At 41.6% G+C, this 27,292-nt stretch overlaps 1 protein-coding gene across 1 annotated transcript; it reads left to right on the plus strand.

Annotated features, from left to right (window-relative positions):
• The first annotated feature begins 4,729 nt into the window (after positions 1-4,729).
• On the plus strand, positions 4,730-7,749 carry LOC121567407 (mRNA decay activator protein ZFP36L1). The gene is made up of 2 exons (XM_041877431.2): positions 4,730-4,899; positions 5,294-7,749. The coding sequence occupies exons 1-2, from the start codon at positions 4,846-4,848 to the stop codon at positions 6,440-6,442; spliced, it is 1,203 nt and encodes a 400-aa protein (XP_041733365.2). The 5' UTR covers positions 4,730-4,845; the 3' UTR covers positions 6,443-7,749.
• Positions 7,750-27,292: the final 19,543 nt, after the last annotated feature.

Genomic DNA, 27,292 nt, shown 5'->3' on the forward strand with positions numbered 1-27,292 from the left:
TATAAAAACTACCCACTTGTTTTCCTCTCCTGTGGGGTGTGGGTCCTGGTCAGGTCCAAAACCTCACTGCTACCGTTTACCCCTCTCAGCCCTGATAGCCAGGCAGTTATCCTTGGTTACGTAACAGCCACCGCACAACGGAATCAGTTGCTAAGTCATTCCTTCCTGCAAGAAAAACAATACATCTACCAGTCATGATTATAGGCAGATAAGGGCTAAGACCAAGCAGTTACAGCAACTGACCACAAATGCTGTAGGGCAACCACTGAGCATCACAGTTATGTAACCGTGCCCACACTGTAATTCTCATGAAACACTCATTGTGGTCATAAAAGTAATAAATAATTAGTGGAGAAAACACAACATTTAACTGGCAACATTTGCTGCGGCTTTGCATTAAAGTATGCCTATGGTATAGCAGCTTGGAGATGCATCAGTGGGCTGCTTTACTAAGACAAAAAAGGTCCTAGGAGTCAGACACCATAAAGAAGCTGAGACGTACCCATTGAGGGTCAAAAGCAAATGTGAGACATTTGTGTGATGCTTACTATAACAGCCATTGCACCCCCTCCTGTGTGATGGCTCTGCCATTGTGACCTGATTGTCTAATCATTAACAAGGCCCTTTCCCTCTATCCACCACTATAGATCCATGCACAGGAATCTGTGACAGAGGCCTGCTGGTATGGCTCACATAGAGCAGGGCCAATCAGAGGGAGAAGGCCCAGGCCGGCATCTGCATAATCCCATTGTTGCCCCAGTGAGCACCATCGCTCAAGCATAATTGGTGGAACCATACCAGGGCTCCAGGAGGACATTGATTGTGCCTTGATAATTGTCTCTTTTCTCTGTCTCTTTCTGGGAGGCTATGGCTGTGGAGGCCCCTCCATCTTTCCCTCCACCTCCACAGCCTCACAAAAACTACACAAGATGAAATAAACCAGGAGAGTGGTAGAGTGCACAATGTCTATTAGACAGATACCAGCATGAGATATAGATATAAAATAGCATTTAAAATGAGCCTCTTTTACTATATATTCCATATTAGTCATTTAGCAGACGCTCTTATCCAGAGCGACTTACAGTTAGTGAGTGCATACATTTTCATACTGGCCCCCCGTGGGAAACGAACCCACAACACTGGCATTGCAAGCGCCATGCTCTACCAACTGAGCTACACGGGGCCTGAATCAGACACAGTCCCTAAAACAGCAATATACTGTCACCCGGCAGTATAGTGAGTTTTTTGTCACTGTTGTCACTAAAGACAATTGACACAGTCTCTTGTCATTGTGTAGATAGACTTTAATCTGGTTTACTGACACTGTGACTCGACAAACAGCAACCCTGGTTTCAGTTGCTTGTCTTTTCATGCCCTAATTAAACAACCCTTCTCCTTATCTACTTCAAAACAACAAGTGTCATCATGGGATAGCAGACTGTTTGCTGGGCCCTATCTCCGTTCTTACAGAATGGTAAGAAGTGTTGACTCTACTGTTGACGATAAGACATAATAGTGGTTTAAAGGGACAGTGCTTTCTGTTGACTGAAAGGTTCTACGTAAATGTTTACAGAGTGTTTTAGATGTTTTTACCCAGGCACTACGTATAATGATGTAGGTTTTAGGGTTGTTTTCGGTCCGCATAATCAAACGTCAGGTAGGGAGGGAGAGAGTCAGAACGAGGCCTACGTTCATGCATTGACAGATCAGGAGACATACAGATGTAGGATCTTAATTTGAGCCAGTTTTCTAGAGCAGGAAAATTATCCTGCAGCAACAGGAAATGTGTATTATTATGTGGATTTTAATTCATGGTTATTTTTGTAGGGTTTGATAAATTTTTCGTAAGGAAACATCAAGTCTGAAATTTCAAAGTGGCCTTTTAAACCTCAAAGACACTACAAGTTGGAAATAGGATTTCTGCATTGCAGGAAAGTTCTCCTGCAACAGGGTGATCAAATTAAGGTCCTACGTCTGTAGTGAACTAAACACCAAATGAATTAAGTTTCAGTTCAAAGTGTTGGGGTTTGTCAGCTTTTCCCATCCTTTGTAAGCATTTGCCCTTCTTGGATTTGCCTTCACTATCTTTCAAATGTTTGAGTATGCTCTCCCACCCACTGGGAACATAATAAACTGTCTAGTTGGACTTTTCTCCAAGGTCTCTGGTTGAATGTGTTCTGTTCTGTGAATAAGGTTGAGAAAATAGGACATAAGCCTATAGCCCGTAGTCAGTCAGCAGGGTTTGGATAGTTAAGGAGTATATTACATTTCATATAACCACTGTTATCTGCCAGACAGGTGAACGTGTGTGTGTCATCTGCCCTCTACTTTCCTGTAAAATTCAAAACAATACTCCCATCACTTTATCGCCAAAAATCCCAACAGTTCAAATGCTTTCTCTCCCTCACCCTCTCCCTCCCCAATTTACTCAAACAATACCGTTTGACAGAAGGGCCTTTGAGTTAAGGGTGGGGCACTTGTTGTGGTTTGTGCTTGTGTTATGGCAGCCATTTACAACTGAATACCTGAAATAACATCATAGTTGAAGGGCATTGTAGATTTCCTCTCTCCTGCAGACATGGTTTCATATTCAAATCTGGGCCTTTGACATGCCAAACAAGCCACAAAATATATCCCCTTATTATATTAGACCATAATGACCCACAGTACAATGGGTCAAAGAGATGAAAGTGTGCTCACAATTGCATGCTGCAGAAGTCATATTCAATAAAAACAAACAAATGAGTGCATTTATAATTATATTGATGCTTCACTTTCCCATGACTTACAATCACATCAGAGTGGCATATAATGAATTCATAAGTGGCATATACAGTGAGGGAAAAAAGTATTTGGTCCCCTGCTGATTTTGTACGTTTGCCCACTGACAAAGAAATGATCAGTCTATAATTTTAATGGTAGGTTTATTTGAACAGTGAGAGACAGAATAATAAATAAAAAAATGCAGAAAAACGCATGTCAAAAGTGTTATGAATTGATTTGCATTTTAATGAGGGAAAGAAGTATTTGACCCCCTCTCAATCAGAAAGATTTCTGGCTCCCAGGAGTCTTTTATACAGGTAACGAGCTGAGATTAGGAGCACACTCTTAAAGGGAGTGCTCCTAATCTCAGCTTGTTACCTGTATAAAAGACACCTGTCCACAGAAGCAATCAATCAATCAATTAGATTCCAAACTCTCCACCATGGCCAAGACCAAAGAGCTCTCCAAGGATGTCAGGGACAAGATTGTAGACCTACACAAGGCTGGAATGGGCTACAAGACCATCGCCAAGCAGCTTGGTGAGAAGGTGACAACAGTTGGTGCGATTATTCGCAAATGGAAGAAACACAAAATAACTGTCAGTCTCCCTCGGCCTGGGGCTCCATGCAAGTCTCACCTCGTGGAGTTGCAATGATCATGAGAACGGTGAGGAATCAGCCCAGAACTACACAGGAGGATCTTGTCAATGATCTCAAGGCAGCTGGGACCATAGAAAACAATTGGTAACAAACTACGTCGTGAAGAACTGAAATCCTGCAGCGCCCGCAAGGTCCCCCTGCTCAAGAAAGCACATATACAGGCCGTCTGAAGTTTGCCAATGAACATCTGAATGATTCAGAGGAGAACTGGGTGAATGTGTTGTGGTCAGATGAGACCAAAATCGAGCTCTTTGGCATCAACTCAACTCGCAGTGTTTGGAGGAGGAGGAATGCTGCCTATGACCCCAAGAACACCATCCCCACCGTCAAACATGGAGGTGGAAACATTATGCTTTGGGGGTGTTTTTCTGCTAAGGGAACAGGACAACTTCACTGCATCTAAAGGACGATGGACAGGGCCATGTACCGTCAAATATTGGGTGAGAACCTCCTTCCCACAGCCAGGGCATTGAAAATGGGTCGTGGATGGGTATTCCAGCATGACAATGACCCAAAACACACGGCCAAGGCAACAAAGGAGTGGCTCAAGAAGAAGCACATTAAGGTCCTGGAGTAGCCTAGCCAGTCTCCAGACCTTAATCCCATAGAAAATCTGTGGAGGGAGCTGAAGGTTAGAGTTGCCAAACATCAGGCTCGAAACCATAACGACTTGGAGAAGATCTGCAAAGAGGAGTGGGACAAAATCCCTCCTGAGATGTGTGCAAACCTGGTGGCCAACTACAAGAAACGTCTGACCTCTGTGACTGCCAACAAGGGTTTTGCCACCAAGTCCTAAGTCATGTTTTGCAGAGGGGTCAAATACTTATTTCCCTCATTAAAATGCAAATAAATTTATAACATTTTGACATGCGTTTTTCTGGATTTTTTTGTTGTTATTCTGTCTCTCACTGTTCAAATAAACCTACCATTAAAATTATAGACTGATCATGTCTTTGTCAGTGGGCAAACGTACAAAATCAGCAGGGGATCAAATACTTTTTCCCCTCACAGTCAATTTATTTGGACCAACATAACTAACCCCACTCATAGACCCCTAGCGTTAATCTGTGGCTGTTTGGAACTGTGTTTAAACTATGAAGTATAGGCTATAGGAGACCTATATGAGTTCTATATCAACTTCCACATATATGTTTCAGCATGACAATATAAAAGTGAATGATATTCTCATACTGACAAACTGAAATGGGAGAGAAGCCTACTACTACAACTCAAGAGGCTTCCCCTCCACGCAAGACACGCCTTGTCACCCAAATGTGGGTGGAGCTAGGCCTCCTCAACTATTTATTGGAATTCCAACAGATGGCTGAGAAACTTCAGAAGCGCTTGATTAGAGTGTCTTCCTGCACCAACACAGAACACACTCTACTGTGAATTGGGATAACCTGCCAGAGGCATCAGCACAATGCCATCCGACTTCCTAACACCGTTTTTGGAACTGGAGGATGAGTTCTGCAAGGTAAGAATACGTTTTGAAATGTTTATTAATACATTAGGCTATATAGGATATGTCTGAAAGTTATACTTTGGATTTTAAATGGTAAATAATACACTATCAAATTTAACTTTTTATCATTTTAACTTGGATTTGTATGTGCGCCTTTTTATCAGTTTTGCCTGAAAATAAAAGGGTTCAAACTTTCTGATTCACGTGCATAACGGTTTCCATCTCTCATTCATTCCTTGCCAAACCAAGCGCATTATAGTCAACTTTCGGGAACTTGATATGGGCTATTGTGTTTGCTTGCAGTTTACTGTTTATTTGGTTCAGCATATATTTACATTTTATTAGCTTAACCATGACTTGAATCCTCGGTCTTGGAATGTAACTTTATTCCTCTCTTGTGTGATAGAATTTCCGTGGTCTGGACATGCCATATGACGCACCAGCCACCACTCAGATGCAGCGCGTCGTGGGATTTCAGCGCAGACACTCACTATGCCCCGTTACCCTGCCCAACTCAAAGTTCAACAGCGGCAGCGTGGACCCAATCGGCGACCCAGCATACTGGGCCCTTACTAACACTGCTAACCAGCAGTGGAGCCTGAAACACCAGCAACAGTTGCCCCGTTCCTCTCTCAACCACATCCCATTCCGTGTGGACCGTTCGGTCAGCATGATAGAGGGCCATGTTGGCAGCCTCGGGTCCAGCGAGCAGCAGCTCCCCACCACCCCTCCTCTGATGCCCCCACCCGGCCTAAGTATCAGCACCAGCTCCCTGTCATCTCCAAAGTCCCTCGCCCCCTCCCCTCCCATCTCCACCCGGTACAAAACCGAAATGTGCCGCACTTACGAGGAGAGTGGCACCTGCAAATACGGAGCCAAGTGTCAGTTTGCCCACGGCATGGATGAGCAGCGTGGCTTGAGCAGGCACCCGAAGTACAAAACCGAGCCTTGCCGCACGTTCCACACTATTGGCTTCTGCCCCTATGGCGCGCGATGTCACTTTATCCATAACGCAGACGAGCAGCTCGGGCCGGATGGCGGAGCGCCACCTCAGCGACAAAATACGACAGAACGCCCACAGCTGCTGCGTCACAGCATCAGTTTCGCTGGCTTCTCCTCTCCTCAAGCGCTGACCGGATTCCAACTCGTTCCAGAACCCATGCTGTTCTCCAGGGCCTCCTCGGTATCATCCCCGCCCTCCACAGGTAGCCCAGAATTGCTGTCCCCATTGTTTCCAGAGCCTGCTACACTGAAGCACAACTATCCGTTCTCGTCTGACTTTGGAAACGACCAGATTAATAACAACCCTCACTTTTATACTATCACTGACTCTAAGTGCCAAACTGTCTGTGTGCAAAAGTCAGCTGTACAGAACTCTCACCGCAATGCCTTCTCATTCAGCCGCATGCCTGCCATGCAGCGTTGTGCTTCACCTGACTCTCTCTCTGACCAGGAAGGCTACACCAGCTCCAGTAGCCTGAGTGGTTGTGAGTCCCCTGGCCTTGAGGGCAGACGTCTCCCCATCTTTAGCCGTCTCTCTGTCACAGATGACTGAACTTTGACTGCATATTGTTTTTTATTTTATTATAAGGTACACGTATACTGTTGTATACCCGTTTTAGCTACTATGGGTGCCTCAACAAGCTTTACAGTATCCGTGATGTCTTTGCTGAGAGAGTTCTGTTGTGGAATTTTCTGTACCCATTTCGAAAAAAAAACATGCCAGTAATGATAATTTTGGGCTTGGTATAAGGACAAACCTATTGTGCACACATGTGCTTTTTACAACATCAATGGTTCTCCTTGTAGCCTTGCCCTTTAGTGTGTAACCAAAGCTGAATATAGTATATTGTCTTGTAGGCAGAGTAAATGTTGAAACTTATCCCAAAATGTAGCTTGGTCTACTGTAATTTTTTTAGTAAAGGCAACTAATTGACAGTATTATCAAGTAGTCTAACCATATGGCTTTTTGGAGATGTATTTATTTTGTATGTTTTGCAGAGTTTGTTTATGATTGTGTTATGCATTTGTATATGATGCAGAAGAATATGCTTTACTATTCGCTTTGTTTGAGCTATCATGTAGCTTTAGAACTTTGCATTGCTTGAGTGTAGACACTGCAAGGACCATGTCCACCACCATCTCGTTATGCCAGTGAAAACAATACTTGTGTTACAAGTTACCTTGTTCAATCAGTAAATATACGTATTGCCCTCACCGGTCATAATAAGATGCTACAGAGAATGTGTTAGGTCTTTCATATGTTCTAACCCAACAAGTGCATTTCAGCATTTAGTTTGGGTTCAACATTTCAACATTCAAGTTCAAGTTTCAAAGCCCCTGAAACATTAGTCCATTTTTGCTTACTCAGTGAGACAGGATTCTCATACACCATTTTGTGACTGTTTATATCATATTATAAACATGATTTGTGGTGTTATGTGAGGTAATAACATAGGCAAACAATGTTGCCACAATGACAATGAATGAGTAATATGGGTTACATCAACATGTTGGTCTCTTGCACACTAGCTGTTATTACTACGTGTATTTTATCTTACAATGAACTTGTCTTTTGCGAGCCAAGAGTTTATTTTGTAGCTCATCTACAGCAAGAAAGGACTGTGATTGTCTTTACTTTTAGCCTTAACTGTGATGGAAAAACAAACAAGGCTTTGCATTTGTTAAATTAAAACTTATTTATTTTGTTTTTCAAAGCAAAAATGATAGTGTTGGTTATATATTATGTTGTTTTCTATATAATTTAAGTGTGTTGTTTACATTCCATGGGATATTAATCCCGGTTTCTATCTTAATATATTTTTACCTGTTCGGTTCAAAATAAAACTCTTTTGGAAATCACTATCTCACTGACTTGTTTTACTTAGAGGCACACTGCTCTTCATACAATTACTGTTATGCAATAAAGTGATATTATTACTCATCTTAGAAAAAGTGACATTAACAGACAATAACAAGTTTTATAATTATGTATGCTTTCTAAGAGGAAAAAGAGTAGGATAAAATGTTTGTAATGGAGATTGAACAAGAATGGCTCTCTGCACAACATGAGAACATGATACAAAAATGATATTTTATTTGAACACACACAAAGACAGAAGGGAACAGAAGTTGGGTTTTATGTGTGTATTGTTTGGCTTTGTTCTGGCATTCTGGTGCTAGCAGACTAAGAACATCCCACTGCTGAATAATCCCAGACAATAGCGATTGGCCATTCTATTGAAAAGTTGGGGTGGAGGGGGTTATTGCAAGACATGAAAAGGCATGGGGCTCTCCTCGTGGTGCAGCCCTTTTGTGAGACTGCTCTCTCTTTCTTACTAACATCTGTATGCTAATGCTAGCCCATGGAAATGGGCTGAAGCAGGGGAGGGCGATTTGCAAGTCCATTGAGGAGTCATAGGTCCAGGGAGCAGATTTATTGGGGACTACGAGAAGGGGGAGGGGGTGTAGAGGCTTTCAGTTGAATGTCCCAACTGTTTACCAAGAGGAGAAGGAGAAGGAGGTGTAGCAGAGAGGGGTGTGTGCGTTTGTCTGAGAGTTATAAGCAAAGATCATTCAGGCAATACTTGAGACATCCAAGAGACGGACTGAAAAAACACAGCAACATTTCCCAACTGTAATCCATAAGAGGATTCTAATGCACTGCTTTCAACAATACACCTTGTGATTATAAATACAGTATATAGACCTATCCATACATGTATTCACATTCTTTGATAACCTTTTGACCTACTTGCATATGGATAACTATGGAAGTGATGTAGTTACAAATTGTTTTGGTAGTGATGTTGTTTAGTATACAGTGCATTCGGAAAGTATTCAGACCCCTTGACTTTTTCCACATAAAATTGATTAAATCGTTTTTTTCCCTCATCAATCTACACACAATACCCCATAATGACAAAGCATAAACATGTTTTTAGAAATGTTAGCTAATTAAAAAAAATATGTAAACACTGAAATAACAATTTACATAAGTATTCAGACCCTTTACTCAGTACTTTGTTGAAGCACCTTTGGCAGAGATTACAGCCTCAAGTATTTTGAGATTACAGCCTCAAGTATTTTTGGGTATGACGCTACAAGCTTGGCCCACCTGTATTTGAGGAGTTTCTCCCATTCTTCTCTGCAGATCCTCTCAAGCTCTGTCAGGTTGGATGGGGAGCGTCGCTGCACAGCTATTTTCAGGTCTCCAGAGATGTTCGATCGTGTTCAAGTCCGGGCTCTGGCTGGGCCACTCAAGGACATTCAGAGACTTGTCCCAAAGCCACTCCTGCGTTGTCTTGGCTGTGTGCTTAGGGTCGTTGTCCTGTTGGAAGGTGAACCTTTGCCCCAGTCTGGTCCTGAGCGCTCTGGAGCAGGTTTTCATCACGGATCTCTCTGTACTTTGCTCCGTTCATCTTTGCCTCGATCCTGACTAGTCTCCCAGTCCCTGCCACTGAAAAACATTCCCACAGCATGATGCTGCCACAACCATGCTTCACCGTAGGGATGGTGTCAGGTTTCCTCCAGATGTGACACTTGGCATTCAGGTGTGTGCCTTTCCAAATCATGTCCAATCAATTGAATTTACCACAGCTGGACTCCAATGAAGTTGTAGAAACATCTCCAGGATGATCAATGGAAACAGGATGCACCTGAGCTCAATTTCGAGTCTCATAGCAAAGGGTCTGAATACTAATGTAAATAAGGTATTTCTGTTTTTGCTTTGTCATTATGTGTGTAGATTGCAAAAAATGAATTTAAAAAAATCAATTTTAGAATAAGGCTTTAACGTAACAAAATGTGGAAAAGGTCAAGGGGTCTGAATACTTTCCGAAGGCACTCTATATGAGGCTTATGTTGAAGTGCAATTTACTTGTACTACAATCCCCTGGTTTATTAAAGAGGTGCTTCCCTCTAGTGGCGAAGAGAAAAAAGCATTTACCTTTGGTAATAAGTAAGATTTCCACTGTATGCAATGTTTAGGGATTCTTCACTGATGATTTAAACTGACATTGATACGTTTGTTCAAGTCATAATTCTAACATATTAAGGCTCTCTATTCATCATTGTGATCCATTCAAGTGGTCCTCTGTAGCTCAACTGGTAGAGCACGGCGCTTGTAACGCCAAGGTAGTGGGTTCGATCCCTGGGACCACCCATACACAAAAATGTATGCACGCATGACTGTAAGTCGCTTTGGATAAAAGCGTCTGCTAAATGGCATATTATATTATTATCATTCGAGGGGCCCCCTTGACTAAATATTATTTAGAATTGTACAATTAGGGCTAAAAACCTCAAAAGCCGCTGGTGTCAAATGCATTAATGTTTCAATGGTCGTCGTCAATCGTCATATAAGTGGTACCCGGATTATCGAGCGCAGTGATTGATATGAGCCAATGTGCAACGAGTAGGTAAAGTCAGAAGCATGGAGAAATAAACAGGCCTAGGCTACACCAGTAAAAATAATAATCACATAAAATATAGTCGTTGCATAAGTATTCACCCCAATTGTTTAGGCAAGCCTAAATTAGTTCAGAAGTAAAATTTGGCTTAACAAATCACATAGTAAGTTATATGGACTCACTCTGTGTGAAATAATTGGGGTTGACATGATTTTTGAATGACTACCCCTTCCTCTGTCCCCCATACATTCAACATCTGCAAGATCCCAGTCAAGTATTGATTTTCAAGCACAGATTCAACTACAAAGACCATATATGTTTTTCTGTTAAAATCCAAAATTCTAATCAGGTCCCTACACAGGCTCAGAAGGATCCTGTGAGGGCAGAACATTTTCTGGTGACAGTAGTCCTTGCAGTGCTTCTGCATTGAAGTCTTGGGAGCCCCAAAAATGTCTCGCTGCAGATATAATGAGGTCCAGCTTATTGGACTTCTTAGACACTTGTTTAGTACAATTAATAACTGTGGCTATAAACGCTACAAAATCCACCTTCACAATGAGTGTATACAGATCACTTGATTGACTTAAAACATTTGCAACTGGTTGAGGTGCATCCACCGCCATATCTTCTTCAGCACTGTGGCCTCTTGCCCCTTCGACTCTCTTCACTGCCTCCACATAGGAAATCTGCTGTACAGCCCTGATCCTTGACACCTCAACATCTTTCACCCTAACAAGGTACTCAAAAATGTCAGGGGTATGATCCTTACCACATATACAACCTTTTCCATTCACATATTCTTCAATAACATACTTCTCCAGTCTGCAAACATTTGACACATGGCCTATCGTTCGCAATTCCCACACTGTAGTGGTTTGGACCCAAATGCTCTCACCCCATACTTCACATATCCAAGCTTCACATGTGCAGGTAGAGCCTCCTCAAAGAACAAGAATATCGAAAGGCTTTTCTCTTTCTTTCCATTTACCATACAGGTCAGGCAACGTGCCCTGACCACTCCTGGGATTTTCTGAATAAGGTACTCGACATCTAGATCTAACGACACTTCATATATAATACATGTTACTTCCGACGTGGGCAATTTAGCCAGATCCAGTGCACACTTCTTCTGTTCTTTGTCTACACAATTAACCAAAACAAGGCCGCTTCTAGACACCTTGATTTAATCCATCTTTCCCACTGCTCTCTTCACAGTCCTCAATAGTACAAATGGATATTACAAATGAGCCTCCTTGTCCAAAAAACGCAGTCCAACAAGAAATGCATTATTGGACAGATCCTTGTCTTCCACTACAACTTTTGCTCGTTTCGTTCCATTCGTTGATTTCACAATTTTCCATTCATTGTCACACACTTTACTTGCTGCACTTGCCGCAGATTGAAGCAACATTTCCATGGATGCTGCCATTTTCCATTTTTGCAGTGGTGTAAAGTACTTAAGTAAAAATACACTGCTCAAAAAAATAAAGAGAACACTTAAACAACACATCCTAGATCTGAATGAATGAAATAATCTTATTAAATACTTTTTTCTTTACATAGTTGAATGTGCTGACAACAAAATCACAAAATGATCAATGGAAATCAAATGTATCAACCCATGGAGGTCTGGATTTGGAGTCACCCTCAAAATTAAAGTGGAAAACTACAGGCTGATCCAACTTTGATGTAATGTCCTTAAAACAAGTCAAAATGAGGCTCAGTAGTGTGTGTGGCCTCCACGTGCCTGTATGACCTCCCTACAACGCCTGGGCATGCTCCTGATGAGGTGGCGGATGGTCTCCTGAGGGATCTCCTCCCAGACCTGGACTAAAGCATCCAACAACCACTGGACAGTCTGTGGTGCAACGTGGCGTTGGTGGATGGAACGAGACATGATGTCCCAGATGTGCTCAATTGGATTCAGGTCTGGGGAACGGGCGGGCCAGTCCATAGCATCAATGCCTTCCTCTTGCAGGAACTGCTGACACACTCCAGCCACATGAGGTCTAGCATTGTCTTGCATTAGGAGGAACCCAGGGCCAACCGCACCAGCATATGGTCTCACAAGTGTTCTGAGGATCTCATCTCGGTACCTAATGGCAGTCAGGCTACCTCTGGCGAGCACATGGAGGGCTGTGCGTCCCCCCAAAGAAATGCCACCCCACACCATGACTGACCCACCGCCAAACCGGTCATGCTGGAGGATGTTGCAGGCAGCAGAACGTTCTCCACGGCGTCTCCAGACTCTGTCACGTCTGTCACATGTGCTCAGTGTGAACCTGCTTTCATTTGTGAAGAGCACAGGGCGCCAGTGGCGAATTTGCCAATCTTGTTGTTCTCTGGCAAATGCCAAACGTCCTGCACGGTGTTGGGCTGTAAGCACAACCCCCACCTGTGGACGTCGGGCCCTCATACCACCCTCATGGAGTCTGTTTCTGACGGTTTGAGCAGACACATGCACATTTGTGGCCTGCTGGAGGTCATTTTGCAGGGCTCTGGCAGTGCTCCTCCTGCTCCTCCTTGCACAAAGGCGGAGGTAGCGGTCCTGCTGCTGGGTTGTTCCCCTCCTACAGCCTCCTCCACGTCTCCTGATGTACTGGCCTGTCTCCTGGTAGCGCCTCCATGCTCTGGACACTACGCTGACAGACACAGCAAACCTTCTTGACACAGCTCGCATTGATGTGCCATCCTGGGTGAGCTGCACTACCTGAGCCACTTGTGTAGGTTGTAGACTCCGTCTCATGCTACCACTAGAGTGAAAGCACCGCCAGCATTCAAAAGTGACCAAAACATCAGCCAGGAAGCAAAGGAACTGAGAAGTGGTCTGTGGTCACCACCTGCAGAACCACTTCTTTATTGGGGGTGTCTTGCTAATTGCCTATAATTTCCACCTGTTGTCTATTCCATTTGCACAACAGCATGTGAAATTTATTGTCAATCAGTGTTGCTTCCTAAGTGGACAGTTTGATTTCACAGAAGTGTGATTGACTTGGAGTTACATTGTGTTGTTAAAGTGTTCCCTTTATTTTTTTGAGCAGTGTACTTTAAAGTACTACTTAAGTAGTTTTTTGGGGTATCTGTACTTTACTTTACTATTTATACATTCCTAAAGAAAATAATATACTTTTTACTCCATACATTTTCCCTGACACCCAAAAGTACTCGTTCCATTTTGAATGCTAAGCAGGACAGAAAATGGTTCAATTCACACACTTATTAAGAAAACATCCATTGTCATCCCTACTGCCTCTGATCTGGCAGACTCACTTAACACAAATGCTTTGTTTGTAAATTGTGTCTGAGTGTTGGTGTGGCTATGGCTATCCGTACATTTTAAAAATAAGAAAATTGTGCCGTCTGGTTTGCTTAATATTAGAACATTTTAATTATTCGTACTTTCACTTTTACTTTTGATACTTAAGTATAGTTTAGCAATTACATTTACTTTTGATACTTAAGTATATTTAAAACCAAATACTTTTAGACTTTTACTCAAGTAATATTTTACTGGGTGACTTTCACTTTTACTTTTGTAATATTATATTAAGATATCTTTACTTTTACTCAAGTATGACAATTGGGTACTTTTTGCACCACTGCACTTTGGAACCGTTAATAAAACCTGATCGCCCACACCTACACTACCGGTCAAAAGTTTTAGAACACCTACTCATTCAAGGGTTTTTCTTTATTTTTAATGTGTTCTAGATTGTAGAATAATAGCAAAGACATCAAAACTATGAAAGAACACATATGGAATTATGTAGTAACCAAAAAAGTGTTAAACAAATCAAAATATATTTTCAAATAGCCACCCTTTGCCTTGATGACAGCTTTGTACACGCTTGGCATTCTCTCAACCAGCTTCATGAGGTAGTCACCTGGAATGCATTTCAATTAACAGGTGTGCCTTCATAAAAGTTAATTTGTGGAATTGCTTTCCTTCTTAATGTGTTTGAGCCAATCAGTTGTGTTGTGACAAGGTAGTGGAGGGGGGTATAAGAAGATAGCCCTATCTGGTAAAAGACCAAGTCCATATTATGGCAAGAACAGCTCAAATAAGCAAAGAGAAACGACAGTCCATCAATACTTTAAGACATGAAGGTCAGTCAATATGGAACATTTCAAGAACTTTGAACGTTTTTCTTCAAGTGCAGTCGCAAAAACCATCAAGCCCTATGATGAAACTGGCTCTCAAGAGGACCGCCACAGGAATGGAAGACCCAGAGTTACCTCTGCTGCAGAGGATAAGTTAATTAGAGTTACCAGCCTCAGAAATTGCAGCCCAAATAAATGCTTCACAAGTTCAAGTAACAGACACATCTCAACATCAACTGTTCATAGGAGACTGTGTGAATCAGGCCTTAATTGTCGAATTGCTGCAAAGAAACCACTACAAAAGGACACCAATAAGAAGAAGAGACATGCTTGGGCCAAGAAACACGAGCAATGGACATTAGACCGGAGGAAATTTGTCCTTTGGTCTGGAGTCCAAATTTGAGAGTTTTTGTTCCAACAGCCGTGTCTTTGTGAGACGCGGTGTGGTTAAACGGATGATATCTGCATGTGTATTTCCCACCGAAAAGCACGGAGGAGGAGGTGTTATGTTGTGGGGGTGCTTTGCTGGCAACACTGTCTGTGATTTATTTAGAATTCAAGGCACACTTAACCAGCTTGGCTACCACAGCATTCTGCAGCGATACGCCATCCCATCTGGTTTGGGCTTAGTGGAACTATCATTTGTTTTTCAACAGGACAATGACCCAACACACCTCCAGGCTGTGTAAGGGCTATTTTACTAAAAAGGAGAGTGATGGAGTGCTGCATCAGATGAACTGGCCTCCACAATCCCCCGACCTCAACACAATTGAGATGGTTGGGGATGAGTCCGACCGCAGAGTGAAGGAAAAGCAGCCAACAAGTGCTCAGCATATGTCGGAACTCCTTCAAGACTGTTGGAAAAGCATTCCAGGTGAAGCTGGTTGAGAGAATGCCAAGAGTGTACAAAGCTGGCATCAAGGCAAAGGTTGGCTATTTGAAGAATCTCAAATATAAAATATATATTTGAATTGTTTAACACTTTTTTGGTTACTATATGATTCCATATGTGTTATTTCATAGTTCTGATGTCTTCACTATTATTCTACAATGTAGAAAATAGTAAAAAAAATAAAGAAAAACCCTTGAATGAGTAGGTGTTCTAAAAACTTTGAACGATAGTGTAAGTCATTATCAAGGCTTCCTGGCAGAACTAATCCCCTGACCCGGCTGGTGCTGCCACCTGGGGATGAGGTGTGGAAGTGTAGTATGTTGTCCATCTATACTGAACAAAAATATATATTTACATTTACGTCATTTAGCAGACGCTCTTATCCAGAGCGACTTACAGTTAGTGAGTGCATACATTTTCATACTGCCCCCCCGTGGGAAACGAACCCACAACCCTGGCGTTGCAAACGCCATGCTCTACCAACTGAGCTACAGAGGGCCTACTATGACATCTGTCTACTTCAAATCAGAACAGAAATATCTACTCCCAATAAAGAGGTACAGCTGATTTAGTAACCACATCAACTCATTCAGCCAACTTCCCACTGTTGAATTAACTGCCATGGAACTTTTCAGAACTTTCAAATGATAACAATGGAGGAGCACATTCTAAGCATGAGACAATGAGTAAACATTGTGACTTTGACACTAATCAGCTACCTTGACCACTTTTCTCAACACCGCAGACAAAAACTTAAAGCAGATGACACCTTGGTGCACTTCTCTGCTATTCAAATCGGAAATCAGAACAGCAATAACAACTACCAATCACCCCCCCACACCCACACACTATCCACACCTTCAACTAGTCCAACTGAACCTTGTTTTATCCCTCCATCATTAGGTCTTCCATCCCTGTATCCTTACTTTATTTATCTATCCAGTCATAACTTTCTTTTATAGTTTGATTAAGAAATTAATGTATGGTTGAATTAAGGGATAAACGCTAGGATAAAATAAAGTTTTGTAATTTATTTTAAACTTCAATGCCTCCTTGTCTTTTGTACTCTATTATTACAGTTGTCATATATTGTGGTATTCTAGTAGGAGAGTGGATAAAAGTGTAGTAGGCTAGTCTGAGTGTAGTTATTTGTAATGAAATGTGTGATCTAAGTGCCCCACAATCCAAAGTAATAAGGTTGATAGTGTAGTCTATCAAAGTAATTAGACCAATTAATTAACTAAATTTTACTGTGACTATATTTAACTTATTGGCTTAAGTAAAACATTTACATGCCTCACACTAAACTACCCCCCATATCGTAACAATATTTATGTTTTCCCTTTCTGTAATACACATGATTTCCAGTGATCTATTTGTGACACTCATTTATGCACGGGTTGATGGTCACTAGACTTGATACTGAATGTTATGGATTGTACTCATATCGTTTGATAGTGATTGACGCCAGAGCTACTGAAGGTGCAAAGACCGAGGACACACTAACTGTTATTGTATTGATGACATTATGAACAATGTGTGATTTTGTAGCTGCTGGCAAAGTTACTGTCTTTTGCTTTGACTTTGTACAAGCCTCTCGGGTTGATGTTTACAGAACATTTAGTACTGTCTTAAAAGGGCCAGTCAACAAGAGGCCCGTTAGACATTTTCTATGCTTCTGTTTTGGAGATGTATGGGCGGCAGGTAGCTTAGTGGTTAAGAGCGTTGTGCCAGTAACCGAAAGGTCGCTGGTTCTAATCCCCGAGCCGACTAGGTAAAAAATCTGTCGATGTGCCCTTGAGCAAGGCACTTAACCCTAATTGCTCCTGTAAGTCGCTCTGGATAAGAGCGTCTACTAAAATGTAAAAATGAGATGTCTCCCTGAATTCTTGTATTAAACTGGATTGGTCTTTGATTGATTTGATCAACTGCTGCTCTCCTTTTTGTTCACCTGGAAATTATGTTGCAGTGATATAACATGCATTTTCATCTAGTGCTTTACAATGTAGCATAGCCTTTGCCACCTTATATTTGCTAAATGATTTGTGAAAGGGGGGGTCAGAGAGAAGGCAGAAAGGGGGTATATCAATTCACAACAGACTCACTGCACAGAGGTGTCTGGGGTGAAGTTTCTCCGTTGGGGACTAGTGTGTATGTGTCTGGGGGGAGGTATCCGAGTTCCATCAGCCAGGACTAGATATTGTGCCCATCCATCCTTGTGCAAAGGGACACACCTCTCTAACGGTTATGACTGTACGCGTAGGCACATGACAAGTCTGTTTTTTTTCGGGCATGTTTAGTTGACTGTATGTATTTACATTTTTTGGCATGTATGAGCATGCATGATCATACGTGCATGAGCCTGAGGGTGGATGTTTGTGTATGTGTGTGTGTATTTGGTGGGGTTAACAGTATGTATCTACTCCGAACCTGAAGCAACAGCGGACTCACTATTTGTTGATCTTATTTTTATTTTCATATTTACTTTAATTTCTATATGTCCTACTTACAATCCATACTGACTGTCTACGTTCTATCTCAAACTATTATATGTCCAGTCTAAACTATACAACTTTAAAAGTGCGAGGGTTTAACTCACTTATAAAAAATAACAACATGTTTGGAGCTACTTAGACATACATTTCTTTAGCTCACCATTCAAGACACACGTAACAACATCAGATATTAATCGATTTCAAAATAAACACTATAAGGTTATATCTTATTCATGTGCTGCTAACAAAACTAAAGGTGTTTTGATTGCTATCAAGTGAAAGCTTAATGTAAAGATTGAGGTGTCTGGCAGATATAATGATGGAAGGTGACTAAACGGATGGTAGAGGAATTTAGCCATCATGAAAGCTGAATGCAAAAGTGTTACAAATTCTGAGGAAGTATTTCTCCACTTGCGAACAAGGCAGAAAATGTATGAAAATGCAGAGACCTAGTAGACTGTTGGCATGGAGACTAAAGCAATCGGAACACTGGGCAGCAATGAATATAATGAAAAATAAAGATGGTGCACTCTTTACCCACCCTTCTCAAAGCAATGAAGCCTTAACTGCTTTTTACTCTAACATTTACACATCTGAGCTCTCTTTATCTCATAAGATCCTGTCCTTCCTTAATGCTTTGGATCTTCCACCAGTTCTGTCAATCAAGCAATCCATCTACAGTAGATGCCTCCATTTCCTTGCAGGAACTTAAAGATGCTCTTGACTCAATGCCTAAAGCTACAGTGCCTTCAGAAGTATTCACACTTCTTGAATTTTCCACATTTTGTTGTGTTACAACCTGAATTTAAAACGGATTACATTTTGATTTTGTGTCACTGGCCTTCACACAATACCCCAAAATGTCAAAGTGGAATTACGTTTTTAGAAATTTCTACAAATTCATAAAAAATGAAAAGCTGAAATATCTTCAGTCAATAAATATTCAACAAGTATTCAACCCTTTGTTATGGAAAGCCTAAATACGTTTCAGGAGTAAACATGTGCTTAACAAGTTACGTAATAAGTTGCATGGCATGTGTGCAATAATAGTGTTTAACATTATTATCTCTGTACTCCACACATGCAATTATCTGTAAAGTCCCTCAGTTGAGCAGTGAATTTTGTGGTTGAACACAGATTCAACCACAAAGACCAGGGAGGTTTTCCAATGCCTCGCAAAGAAGGGCAGCTATTGGTATATGGGTAAAAAAAAATTGAATATCCCTTTGAACATGGTGAAGTTATCCGTTAACAAAGTTTTAACCCAGATGTTATTCTTCCAACAGTGCCAAATCCCTGTATCTTCCATCTTCTAATTAACTTCACTTTGTTTGGCCAAAACAATGAACAAAATGTCTTCACACGCATTCTCGGATCTAATCATTCCAACTCTTATCTAAATAATAGGAACGCACATCTGCATCACTCCTCAATGAACTATCGCTCCTCTTAACTATCCACTGTCTGACGAACAGAATGACACAGTTTCCCTGTAACAATAAATCCATAGCACTTACAGTACAATAAAACATATCAAAATTCATCTCCCTTTATGAACCCTTGAAACAATCCAAACATGACAATTTAAATCACACAGTAAGATTCATTTTGGCGATTTCATCTGTCCTCACACATCCAACGTGTCCGTGCTCTCAACGTGTACGTGCTTTATCATCATTAACATTTGTTCACTCTCTATTTTTCCACTACGCTAATAGCTCTGGCCCAACGAGAATGGGGTGGGGGCACTAAGAGGTTCCACCCCATTCATATTTCAGGTGGGGCCGGTGCCACCCCTGCCACCCCTCTGACAATGCCCCTGGTCCTATAATAAAGAGAAGGACAACAAAACGTACAGTATTGTACATTTGTCCACTGATGCTTTCCATTAGTACAGGCTTTTGGACACAAAAATACAATTACATTATTAATTGTCTAAACCTACAGTACCAGTCAAAAGTTTGGACACACCTACTCATTCAAGGGTTTTTCTTAATTTTTACTATTTTTTACATTATAGAACAATAGTGAAGACATCAAAACTATGAAATAACACATATGGAATCATGTAGTAACCAAAAAAGTGTTAAACAAATCAAAATATATTTTATATTTGAGATTCTTCAAATAGCCACCCTTTGCCTTGATGACAGCTTTGCACACTCTTGGCATTCTCTCAACCAGCTTCACCTGGAATGCTTTTCCAACAGTCTTGAAGGAGTTCCGACATATGCTGAGCACTTGTTGGCTGCTTTTCCTTCACTCTGCCGTCCGACTCATCCCAAACCATCTCAATTGGGTTGAGGTCGGGGGATTGTGGAGGCCAGGTCATCTGATGCAGCACTCCATCACACTCCTTCTTAGTAAAATAGCCCTTACACAGCCTGGAGGTGTGTTGGGTCATTGTCCTGTTGAAAAACAAATGATAGTCCCACTAAGTCCAACCCAGATGGGATGGCGTATCGCTGCAGAATGCTGTGGTAGCCATGCTGGTTAAGTGTGCCTTGAATTCTAAATAAATCACAGACAGTGTCACCAGCAAAGCACCCCCACACCATAACACCTCCTCCTCCATGCTACACGGTGGGAACTACACATGCAGATATCATCCGTTCACCCACACCGTGTCTCACAAAGACACGGCGGTTTGAACCAAAAATCTCAAATTTGGACTCCAGACCAAAGGACACATTTCCACCGGTCTAATGTCCATTGCTCGTGTTTCTTGGCCCAAGCAGGTCTCTTCTCCTTATTGGTGTCCTTTAGTAGTGGTTTCTTTGCAGCAATTCGACCATGAAGGCCTGATTCACACATTCTCCTCTAAACAGTTGATCTTGAGATGTGTCTGTTACTTGAACTCTGTGAAGCATTTATTTGGGCTGCAATTTCTGAGGCTGGTAGCTCTAATGAGCTTATCCTCTGCAGCAGAGGTCACTCTGGGTCTTCCATTCCTGAGGCGGTCCAAAGTTCTTTACATTTTCAGTATTGACTGACCTTCATATCTTAAAGTAATGATGGACTGTCGTTTATCTTTGCTTATTTGAGCTGTTCTTGCCATAATATGGACTTGGTATTTTACCAAGTAGGGCTGTCCTCTGTTTACCCCCCTACCTAGTCACAACACAACTGATTGGCTCAAACGCATTAAGAAGGAAATAAATTCCACAAATTAACTTTTAAGAAGGCACACCTGTTAATTGAAATGCATTCCAGGTGACTACCTCATGAAGCTGGTTGAGAGAATGCCAAGAGTGCGCAAAGCTATCATCAAGGCAAAGGGTGGCTATTTAAAGAATATAAAATATAAAATGTATGTTGATTTGTTTAACACTTTTATGGCTACTACATGATTCCATATGTGTTATTTCATAGTTTAAGTTCATTATTATTCTACAATGTAAAAAAAATGGCAAAAATAAAGAAAAACCCTTGAATGAGTAGGTGTGTCCAAACTGGTGGTTGACTGGTCGAGTATTTATTTCAACCGTGAAAAGAAAGAAAGGAATGAAGCAACAATAAGGAAAGGAGAGATGACACGCAACACTATGAAAGGTAATGTGTCAGCCTACTAATTATTAAAAAGTAAAATAGGCCCTATTATCTTTTAACATTTGATTCAAATTGACTTGCCTGTAATTGTAACTTTGTAGGCTGCATGTCCTGCACAAATCAATGAACCATTTCCATTACATGTTCTCTTCTAGCTTCACGGTTTGAAAGGGGTGCTTAATTCCAGTCCATATAATACAGTATAATACAATACCGTAATACAGTCCACACTCAAAGAAGAAGATTACTAGAACTTAATTTATTTACCCAAGAGAGCATACATCTGTGCGCTTTTATGTTTTTCTGTTGTGCTTAATGTGTGGTATAGCCAGTGGTGGAAAAAGTACCAAATTGTCGTACTTTAGTAAAAGTAAAGATACCTTAATAGAAAATGACTCAAGTAAAAGTGAAAGTCACCCAGTAAAATCGTACTTGTGTAAAAGTCTAAAAGTATTTGGTATTAAATATACTTAAGTATCAAAAGTAAAAGTAAAAGTATTAATCATTTCAAATTCCTTATATTAAGCAAACCAGACGGCACCATTTTCTTTTCTTTTTTTTAATTTACGGATAGCTAGGGGCACGCTCCAAAACACAGACATCATTTACAAACTAAGCATGTGTTTAGTGAGTCCACCAGATCAGAGACAGTAGGGATGACCAGGGATGTTCTCTTGATAAGTGTGTGAATTGGACCATTTTCCTGTCCTGCTAAGGGTTCAAAATGTAACGAGTACTTTTGGGTGTCAGGGAAAATGTATGGAGTAAAAAGTACATAATTGTCTTTAGGAATGTAGTGAGGTAAAAGTAAAAGTTGACAAAAATATAAATAGTAAAGTAAACATACCCCAAAAAACAACTTAAGTAGTACTTTCAAGTATTTTTACTTAAGTACTTTACACCACTGGGTATAGCCTATCATATGTATTGGATAACGGCACAATCATTTGGGCTTTGTCAGGCTTGGGATCATAAAATGTATTTGATGTAAGGCTTATCGGGCTCAGGAAGCATCAGACATGAATTTTCAGCCCGATCATAGCAAAAAAAAAAGTACATATTTAGGAGTACATATAACAGTACACTAGCTGCATTTTAGTTAGTTTGAGCTTTTTTTCTATTGGCATTTACTTGGATATATCCATAATATTGACGTTGATGCGTGATTTCGCATGGCTCAGAAAAAGTCAAAAGTGAAACAAATCTTCTGAAGTCGGCCAGACAGGAAGCAAGGCTTATATTAACCCCCGCTGTACCAAACTAAATTCTACACTAGAAGCAAGGGGAAATAATGTGTGAGTTGAGATATTGTGTGTTGCAGTGATAATTTACTGTAGATTGAACTGTTATAGTGTGCCTGTGACGGCCAATACAGCACGGCTTGGAACGCTGCTCATCCAATCAGCATCCAGGATCCAAACAACCAATTTCATAATACAAGTTGCAACAGGGAGACACATCCAGAACACAAGCACACAGCACCGAACACACAGCACCGAAGGAAGTCACAACATCAGCTGCAACAGAATCACCCAGTGTCACAGATACATTATCAGTGTGCCCTTGGCTCTGTCTTGCATCAAACTTTAACCATAACGTTCAACACTGGCAGACATTTGATAGTGGCAGTTAAACATGTCAAAGGTAGGAACATCAGTACTTAGTTACAACAGATCATTTTAGACTAACAAGTATAAACTATTTAATTAAAATGTTAAATGTGGTACTCTGTTATCGTGACTGCTGTATACATTACACCTCAAGACAACAACAACAACAACAAGCTGGCACTTAACAAATTGTACGAGGCTATAAATTAAGCAGGAAACCATGCACCCGAAGGCTGCTTTTCTTGTTGCCAGCGATTTCAATTCCTCATCACTAAGACACGGGATTCCCAACTTCTATTAACACGTCTCCTTCGCGGCTGGGGCCAATAAAGTACTAGAACACTATTAATAAACCCACAATCAAGCAAACAAGGCCCTGCCTCGTCCCGCTTTCGGCAAATCAGATATTACTGTTTACAAACAGAAGCTCAAACAGGAAGTGCCCATCATGCGCTCCATAAAGAAATGGTCCTCCTAATCAGAGGCTATGTTGCAGCACTGCTTTGCTAGCACTGACTGGAATATGTTTCAGGACTCTGCCAATATCATCGACGAGCTAACCACCTCTGTCTCGGGCAATGAAGGTTCGCTGCTTCCCAATCAAAAGCCCTGGATTAACACTGAGGTATGTGCTAAACTAAATGACAAAGCTACCGCACACAGGACTAATGCAGCCATCCACGAGGCTACGGCAGAGGACACAAACGTGTATGAGAAGTCCCGCTATGACCTCCTCAGAGTCATCAAACCGGCAAAAGGAAAATATAGGAACAAGTTGGAATCCTATTACACCGGCTCCGACGCTTGATGCATGTGGCAGGGGCTATAGTCCATTATGGATTACAAAGGTAGGCCTAGGCATGATCTATCCAACGATGCCTCTCTACCAGGTGAGCTCAATGCATTTTATGCACATTTAGACAAAAACAACACCGAGCCATGCACGAGGATCACCGTCGTCTCAGAGGACTGGGTGATCTCACTCTCCGATCTCATTCAGCTCAGCATTCAACACCATAGTGACCTCCAAGCTCATCACCAAGCTCAGGACTCTCAGACTGAACACCTCGCTCTGCAACTGGATCCTGGACTTCCTGACGGGCCGACCCCAGGTGGTGAGAGTAGGCAACAACACCCCCACCACGCTGTCCCTCAAAAAGGAGGCACCCCAGCGCAGTGTGCTTAGCCCCCTCCTGTACTCCCTGTTGACCCACGACTCAAGTTTGCTGACAACACGACGGTGGTAGGCCTGATCACCAATGGCGATGAGAAAGCCTACAGGGAGGATGTCAGAGAACTGGCAGTGTGGTACCAGGACAATAACCTCTCCCTCAATCCCTCAACGTCAGCAAGACCAAGGAGCTGATCATGGTGTATAGGAAAGATGGGGTGGGGGGGGACAGTTGTGAAGAAGGCACGGCAACGCCTCTTCTCCCTTAAGAGAACAGTCTATGTCTCGGACACCGCCTGGCATGTACGTCCTGGATGGGTGGCAGCTCGCCCCCAGTGATGCGCTGGGCCATCTGCACTACCCTCTGATTAGATGTATTACTCCATTACACTGCTGTCCATTGATTATTGATTACCATTACCATTAGTATCTATCTATTTATCCTGCTACTGGTCACTATTACTCCTGTTTACATTTATATATTACCATTAGTATTTTACCATAAGTATTTATATATTCCTGCTACCAGTCACTTTTCTGCCTTGTTTACATGTACTGTATATCCTACTACCAGTCACTGTCTATGTACAGTATAAACCCACCTCAACCACTCCAGTACCCCCGCACATTGAATAAGGTACTGGCACTGACCTGTATACACACTACCAGGGTTGTGGAAATGTCAGTACTGAGAGAGACTTAGACAACCATGAGAGGATAGTTGTCCTAATTGGACAAGGCTATCTTAATGTGCACATGGTGGAAGATAAAGGTAAATATTGATTATTTAATGGGAAAAAATACACTGACTAATATGTGACTAAAATGACTGTGACTAAAACTACACTAAAATTGTCCAGCGTTTTAGTCTACTGATATTAACTAAAAGTAAGAAAGATGAAATGACTAAAATGTGACTAAGACTAAAAGGTATTTTCGTCAAAAGACTAAGACTAAAACTAAATGTAAAATAGCAGCCAAAATTAACACTGCTTGACATACAGGGCTCTATTTTAACAAACCTAATGAAATGGTAAATCTTAGCACTGGCAGTAGTGCTATAGGTTCGGGGGCTGTGGCAGAAATATTTTTGCTATTTTCACAACTGGAGTTATGGCCGCGGTAGCTGGTGGTGGTGCGAAAGCGCTGGGTTTTGATAAATAAACAAGTTGCAGCTGTGTCAGGGCTTGACCCCTCACTGGCCAATCAGAGTGTGCTTCATGGCTACATTTGTGGTTGTTACAAGTTGTTAATTTATGTTATTTTATGTATTGCGTTGTCATCAACTCCAATTTGAATGTTTGTCTTTTATAGTCTAGTTTGTAAAATAGTCTACAGAAACAAAATAACTAAATGGAGGCCGATCCAATATTTGATAAATACTGTAACTTGTTATAACCTGTCATAATATGGTCATAACATTGTCCTGACCCATATATTTACACCTGTTGTGACATATACTGCATTATTTTATGGCTGGTTATGACACCTATATAAGTGTCAAAACCCGTATATTCAAATGTATTTTTTCCCTGCCATTAAGTTTCCTTTCGTTTGAAAGTCTGTTTCTTACGTCCTTTGTTGTTGATGTAATGAATTCTTTACAGTCATGTTTTTTCCCTAACTTATTTTAAATAACTTGCAGAAAATGCACTTTATGACACTGTCATGAAGCATTATGACCATCCTGTGTCACTTTACATGGACTAACAAAATGCACTTTATGAATCTGTCAAGAAGCATTATGATGACCATCCTGTGTCACTTTACTTGGACTAAGAAAATACACTTTATGACACTGTCAAGAAGCATTATGACCATCATAATCATATAATTGTCATACTTGACTATAAGTAAAGATAGCATAATAAAACAATGACTCAAGTAAAAGTCACCCAGTAAAATAGTACTTGAGTTAAAGTCTAAAAAATATCTGCTTTTAAATGTACATACAGTGCATTCGGAAAGAATTCAGACCCCTTGGCTTTTCCACATTTTGTTACGTTACAGCCATATTCTAAAATGGATTCAATTGTTTTTTTTCCCCTCATCAATCTACACACAATATCCCATAATGACAAAGCAAAAACAAGTTTTTTGTAAATGTATTAAAAATACAACTGAAATATTACATTTAGACCCTTTACTCAGTACTTTGGCAGCGATTACAGCCTCGAGTCTTCTTGGGTATGACGCTACAAGCTTGGCACACCTGTATTTGGTGGAGTTTCTCCCATTCTCTGCAGATCCTCTCAAGCTCTGTTAGGTTGGATGGGGAGCGTCGCTGCACAGCTATTTTCAGGTCTCTCCAGAGATATTTGATCGTGTTCAAGTCCAGGCTCTGGATGGGCCACTCAGGGACATTCAGAGACTTGTCCCAAAGCCACTCCTGCGTTGTCTTGGCTGTGTGCTTAGGGTCGTTGTCCTGTTGGAAGGTGAACCTTCGCCCCAGTCTGAGGTCCTGAGGGCTCTGGAGCAGGTTTTCATCAAGGATCTCTCTGTACTTTGCTCAATCCATCTATCCCTTGATCCTGACTAGCCTCCCAGTCCCTGCCGCTGAAAACATCCCCATAGCATGATGCTGCCACCATCATGCTTCACCGTAGGGATGGTGCCAGTTTTCCTCCAGACGTGACACTTGGCATTCAGGCCAAAGAGTTCAATCTTGGTTTCATCAGACCAGAGAATCTTGTTTCTCATGGTCTGAGATTCCTTTAGGTGCCTTTTGGCAAACTCCATGTGGGCTGTCATGTGCCTTTTACTGAGGAGTGGCTTCCGTCTGGCCACTCTACCATAACAGCATGATTGGTGGAGTGCTGCAGAGATGGTTGTCCTTCTGGAAGGTTGTCCCATCTCCACAGAGGAACTCTGGAGCTCTGTCAGAATGAGCATCGGGTTCTTGGTCACCTCTCTGACCAAGGCCCTTCTCCTCCGATTGCTCAGTTTGGCCGGGCAGCCAGCTCTATGAAGAGTCTTGGTGGTTCCAAACTTCTTCCATTTAAAAATGATGGTGGCCACTGTGTTCTTGGGGACCTTCCATGCTACAGAAATGTTTGGGTACCCTTCCCCATATCTGTGCCTCGACACAATCCTGTCTCGGAGCTCAACGGACAATTCCTTCGACCTCATGGCTTGGTTTTTGCTATGACATGCACTGTCAACGTACAGTGGGGAGA

This window comes from Coregonus clupeaformis, chromosome 6, assembly GCF_020615455.1.
Source record: "Coregonus clupeaformis isolate EN_2021a chromosome 6, ASM2061545v1, whole genome shotgun sequence".
Classification (NCBI taxonomy): domain Eukaryota; kingdom Metazoa; phylum Chordata; class Actinopteri; order Salmoniformes; family Salmonidae; genus Coregonus; species Coregonus clupeaformis.